General features: G+C 49.9%; 1 protein-coding gene across 2 annotated transcripts; it reads left to right on the forward strand.

Annotated features, from left to right (window-relative positions):
• The first annotated feature begins 1,649 nt into the window (after positions 1 to 1,649).
• Positions 1,650 to 5,807, forward strand: LOC101777103 (3-hydroxy-3-methylglutaryl-coenzyme A reductase 3). 2 transcript variants are annotated; one of them, XR_214701.2, is made up of 5 exons: positions 1,760 to 2,718; positions 2,993 to 3,174; positions 3,923 to 4,269; positions 4,889 to 5,259; positions 5,440 to 5,807. XR_214701.2 is itself a non-coding variant. In XM_004957167.4 (4 exons), exons 1-4 carry the CDS (start codon positions 1,760 to 1,762, stop codon positions 5,153 to 5,155), a joined length of 1,755 nt encoding a protein of 584 aa, XP_004957224.1. In that variant the 5' UTR covers positions 1,650 to 1,759; the 3' UTR covers positions 5,156 to 5,807. The 2 variants fall into 2 exon arrangements, 1 of the variants encoding a protein (XP_004957224.1); XM_004957167.4 differs by having other exon boundaries at positions 1,650 to 2,718; positions 4,889 to 5,807.
• Positions 5,808 to 5,862: the final 55 nt, after the last annotated feature.

The raw sequence follows: 5,862 nt of genomic DNA on the forward strand, positions 1-5,862 counted from the left end.
TCGATCGTCTCGCACCAACGCACCTAAGTGTCGTGCGACCGTGCAGTGGTGGAAATTGGAATTGGTCGAGCCGCTCCCTGTATTTATACGTGCAGCCGCCAGCCGGCGGCACTTGTTGGGTTGTATTTGAAGGGCGCCACCGTCACGGAAGAACTGAAGGTGGTCTTCGTTCTTGACCTCGTGGTCGTGGGGTTGGTCTGCTCTGAATTCCGATCATGTGTTCACGATTCGTGACCGTGCTCCAGAAACTTCCGGTAGCAGGGACGCAGAGTAGTGTGTTCTAAATTCTGAACTGCTAGAGAAACGTACGTTTGTATTGTGCTCAAACCAACGTGTGCTAATGATCTCACGTACTAGTATGCATGCTACTATGCCATTTGATTGGTGTTCAAACTAACCAACGTGTTGTGATAGATAATGGCCAAACCAAACTTAATTAGTAGCACTATGGACCGGACTCTTCTTATTAGCTCCTGACAAGATTAAAAAAACTTGCTGTTGGGTGCCGGCTGCATTTAGAACGAAGTGCATTAGATTTGGCTTCGATCCGTGCATATGTCAGTAAGCAATCAGCCGGTCAAAAGCCTACGTGGCTACTACGTCGCTTCTTTGTGGATCGACATGGTTGGGATCACCAGCCAGATCGATACGGCTGCTGGGGTGGTACAACTACAGCCTCAGTCGCCTTCGTAGCGCAGTCATCACTACTAGGTACTGTTGACAAGTTCTAACCTTTTTTTTTTCCAGAAAGAGACAGACTCTTACCCTTTGGACAGCGAAGAGCAGTCAATCTTGTATCGTGCAGTTTTAAGGAAAAGAAATTAAACATAAAACTTCTAGGCCATTAATGACATTGGCAATAGATTGTCTCAATGACGCTTCCTCTCGCTGTAGACATGCATGATCCTACTCATCGTATCCCAATGGAATTAATTCTAATTAATCATGCAGCGGCATCGTAAGACATACAAATTTCCAACTGTCCATGTAGATAAAACCCATCATATATTTATGCTAATCCATAGGAATGAGTCTAACTCAACTTGTTAGGGTGGGAAGCGTGGTCGTGCACTCTAACCACCGTTTGAGTTTCCTTTAGCTCAAATTTAGGTGCTTATTTTTTCTTCTTAATAAAAAAATCACCTAACTAAGAGGTTGATTTTTTTTGCGCTAATCCATGAGACTTATATACATGAACAAAACAACAAGAAAGTTTAAGCCTGCTGAGCTTAGGCAAAGAGCCAACTGAACACGTTGTGCCGGCCCTCGAGTCACCATGAGTCGGTACCTACCTCGGCAGGACGTGTACACAGAGCATTGCCCCCTTCGAACCACGTAACGTGCGTACGTGACAGTGTGACTCCGCAACCGAAGTGTTACTAGAAAAAGGTTAAAACTCAGCGCTGGACACCATGCGAACCCGTCCGGACAACTCAAAACGGCCACAAACTAACCATCCCACACCACCTGTAGCCACACGGCCCGCCGGGCGCGAGCAAAACAAAACCCGAGCCACCCGAGGCCATCCAGGCAAGGACTCCGGGCCCGCAACGACAAATGGTGGGCCCAGCCTGTCAAGGAGTCCGCCGAGCTCATCAGGATCGCGCGGCGGCGAAGCTTATTAAAGCGCCCGGCGCAGATCGATCCCTCGCCCCAAATCAAAATCCCCAAAACACAACCCAAACCCCGGGCGGCCACTGCTCCTGCTCCTCCGCGCCGCGGGGTTGAGCGCCGACGAGCCCCTCAGCACCGCCGCCCTATGGCTATGGAGGTCCGCCGCAGGCTCCCGCCGCCGCACGGGGGCGCCCCGGCGGGGCACCCGCGGCGGCGGCCGTCGGCTGCGCCCGGGGCCGAGGGGGAGCGGGTGCGGGTGCAGGCCGGGGACGCGCTGCCGCTCCCGATCCGGCACACCAACCTCATCTTCTCGGCCCTCTTCGCGGCGTCGCTCGTCTACCTGATGCGGCGGTGGCGGGAGAAGATCCGCGCCTCCACGCCGCTCCACGTTGTCTCCCTCGCCGAGATCTTCGCCATCTGCGGCCTCGTCGCCTCGCTCATCTACCTCCTCAGCTTCTTCGGGATCGCCTTCGTGCAGTCCGTCGTCTCCAACAGCGACGACGAGGAGGACTACATCATCGACTCCCGCCGCGCGGCGGCGCCGGCGCCGCCGCCGCAGCAGCCCGCGCCGACCCCGTGCGCGCTGCTGGGGAACCCCGCCGCCGCGCCGGAGAAAATGCCGGAGGAGGATGAGGAGATCGTGGCCGCGGTCGTGGCCGGGAAGATCCCGTCGTACGTGCTGGAGACCAGGCTGGGGGACTGCCGCCGTGCTGCCGGGATCCGGCGAGAGGCGCTGCGGCGGATCACGGGGAGGGAGATGGAGGGACTCCCGCTTGACGGGTTCGACTATGCGTCCATCCTCGGGCAGTGCTGCGAGCTGCCGGTGGGGTACGTGCAGCTGCCCGTGGGCGTCGCCGGGCCGCTCCTGCTCGACGGTCGCCGGCTCTACGTGCCAATGGCGACCACCGAGGGATGCCTCGTTGCCAGCACGAACCGAGGGTTCAAGGCCATCGCGGAGTCCGGCGGGGCCTTCAGCGTCGTGCTCAAGGACGGGATGACGCGAGCCCCGGCCGTCCGGTTCCCGTCTGCCCGCCGCGCCGCCGAGCTCAAGGGTTTCTTGGAGAATCCCGCCAACTTTGACACCCTGGCCACTGTCTTTAACAGGTAAGGACGCTAAATTACGAATCAACATCGCATTGTCCCTTTCAACCCATGCTCCACGCGCCCAACGATCGCACTGCACTGTGGGCTAGTGCAGCTCTTGTGGTCGACGATACGTCTCCATGCCACCAGTCCCAATCAAAGCAGAAACACATGTTGTCAGCTGTCAAATTTCAACCCATAATTGCTTGTACGGTTGCCCAGTTGTTGACCTTATTGGTTTTATATGTTAGGACGATTTGATGATCGAGCTGTTTTGGCCTTTGGGTTTGTGCAGGTCGAGCAGATTTGGTAGACTGCAGGGAGTGAAGTGCGCGATGGCGGGGAGGAACCTTTACATGAGGTTCACCTGCAGCACAGGGGATGCCATGGGGATGAACATGGTCTCCAAAGGCGTCCAGAACGTACTGGACTACCTCCAGGATGACTTCCCTGATATGGATGTCATCAGCATATCAGGTTTTTCCCATATCATAAATTCTTTTAGTTTATTTGTAAAATTTAAGTTGCTTTGTTGTGCATCTGATTGTGTTGTACCCTTTCAAGTGCAAACTTTAGGTAACATTGTACATAACATAAATATATTGGCTTTATGAGAACCTTAAACAAACATAATTGATTGTTAGGTTGCACATGCTCATCATTGTTTCTGTTTGAGATAAGCATTTTCAAATTCAGGAACCAGGTGGAAAATTCTCTTCATCTTCACTCCGATTACACCATTTTTCTAAATCAGACAGCGAACCATCTAGGCATGACCCCGAGAGCTGATGTTGACCTCAGTTGCTCCCATTTGTAGCTCTGGGGCTAGCTTTCTGTCTGTTTCCTCCACTTGTATGCAATGGACAGTTGAAAGAACTAGAACTGATAAGGAGAAATCACACAAGAAAATTTCGAGAACAACCACCGTGTTATAGTCTATTGTTTCAAAATAGTATTATTCACTCATTTTGTCATAGCATAAGCAATAGCAGTAAGCCCGTTTCCAACAGTGCAGGTGCAGTTATGAAGTGACCTAGCAAATGTCAAAATATCAGTTGAGTAATGCTATGAGAGCCAGGAAAATAGAAACTACAGCCCTTTGGATTTTTTTCTTTTCAAGCACAGTTGAATTTGTGTCAATAACATGATATGTTTGCAAAATTCTCTCCTGCCACAAATCTTTGATGACTTATGCTTTGTTAACCGATCCTATGTAATGAAACAGGTAACTTCTGTTCTGACAAGAAATCAGCTGCTGTAAACTGGATTGAAGGGCGTGGAAAGTCTGTGGTTTGTGAGGCAATAATCAAGGAAGAAGTTGTGAAAAAGGTTCTCAAGACTAACGTTCAGGCACTCGTAGAATTGAACGTAATCAAGAACCTTGCTGGCTCAGCTGTTGCTGGAGCGCTTGGGGGTTTCAATGCCCATGCAAGCAACATCGTGACAGCCATCTTCATTGCAACTGGTCAGGACCCTGCACAGAATGTGGAGAGTTCCCAATGCATGACAATGTTGGAAGCTATTAATGATGGCAAAGATCTCCACATCTCCGTTACTATGCCATCTATCGAGGTATGAAACAACATTCTCTTGCGCTAATAATGTTTTCCTTATTACTTTGTGGTCCCTAATCATTTGGCTTCCATGAGATTTCTTGAAACAATTATATGATATGCCCTTCTTAAAGTAGCTCATTATTAACCAGCAAGTGCCTTTTTTTAATATTTTGTTGACCTCGTCAAGGAGCAGGTACTGTAATGCTAATAATATTGCAATATTGCTTGCTACCCTTCATTTAAGTACATACGGAACCTAGGAATTTCATGATGAAGCTATTGTACAATGGAGATGTCTACTAGCTGCTTTTATGATCTTTAGAATTGATGATGCCTATGCCATCATGGCCTTACCTCTTCATTTTTTCCTGTTTCAGCCGATTGGCATATAGAAATCTCTTGCCACTGTTGAGTTTTCATAATCAGCAGACGCTGGCAATATCAGTCTGTATCTAGTTTATTAGTGGTTAGTAATCTTGTCATGTTCTGTTTGCTATTGCTGATTTCTGAAAATGGCATCTGGAGTGGCATCTGTCTGTACTGGACACTTGCAGAAGAGTTGTTTGCTAGTGTGATTATCTTATGGCCATCCATTATACTGTAACTGATGAGGTATTGTCCTAACCGAAACACAGGTTGGCACGGTTGGGGGGGGCACGCAGCTGGCCTCACAGTCTGCCTGCTTGGACCTACTCGGCGTCAAAGGCGCGAACAGGGAATCCCCGGGGTCGAACGCGAGGCTCCTGGCCTCGGTGGTTGCTGGTGCGGTCCTCGCTGGGGAGCTGTCCCTCATCTCCGCCCAGGCCGCTGGCCATCTGGTCCAGAGCCACATGAAATACAACAGATCCAGCAGAGATATGTCCAAGGCTGAAGAGGAAGCAGACAAACCCAAAAAATGCTGAATGCTGCCCAGTTGTTTTATACCCCTTGGGAATACGGAAGAGAAAGGGTTTCGTAGGTATCCTTGTGGCATGCACAGGAGGGTTAAAGGAAGACAACCCTTCAGGTAAAAGAGAAGATTCAGTCGACTTGTCATGTTTACCAGGCCGTGAAAGCTTTAGGTGTCAAAACACCTTATGGATCCTGGAGTATGACCTATTTGATTGATTGCTCGTTGATGTTGTCGTAGTTCGTCTACTGTCGTTTACTGTTGATTACCCCTCACCCCACCCCCTCTTTTCCCCAGCATCTTGTTTTGCCCGTCCCCTGTGAATCCGGAGAATCTGACCATGGGGTTGGTCGTGGAACCATCACAGCTTCACGCCCACTGGATGCTTCCTCTGCTTTGGCGAGAAAAAATTCGCGTCGGCAGGCGCCGGATGCTTTGTATTTTCAGCTCTGTAAATTAAAAACTTATTTACTTTTGAACCGTAGAGTCGTCAGTGAAGTCGGTGATGTGGTTGTAAAGAAAAAAGATGTGGTCCAGAACAGTTTTATAATATCCTGCATGGTGTCTCTCTCTCTCTCTAGATCGTGTTCATCTCAATTGTATGCCCCAGTTGCCTACCTGTCCACGGATCAGATTTTATTTTAATAAAGCTGACAATTAAGCAAGGCCCCAAAGCCTGCCTGATCCCGCCGCTAAACCAATTGTTTCTGTGACTTATCT

This window comes from Setaria italica, chromosome II, assembly GCF_000263155.2.
Source record: "Setaria italica strain Yugu1 chromosome II, Setaria_italica_v2.0, whole genome shotgun sequence".
Lineage (NCBI taxonomy): Eukaryota > Viridiplantae > Streptophyta > Magnoliopsida > Poales > Poaceae > Setaria > Setaria italica.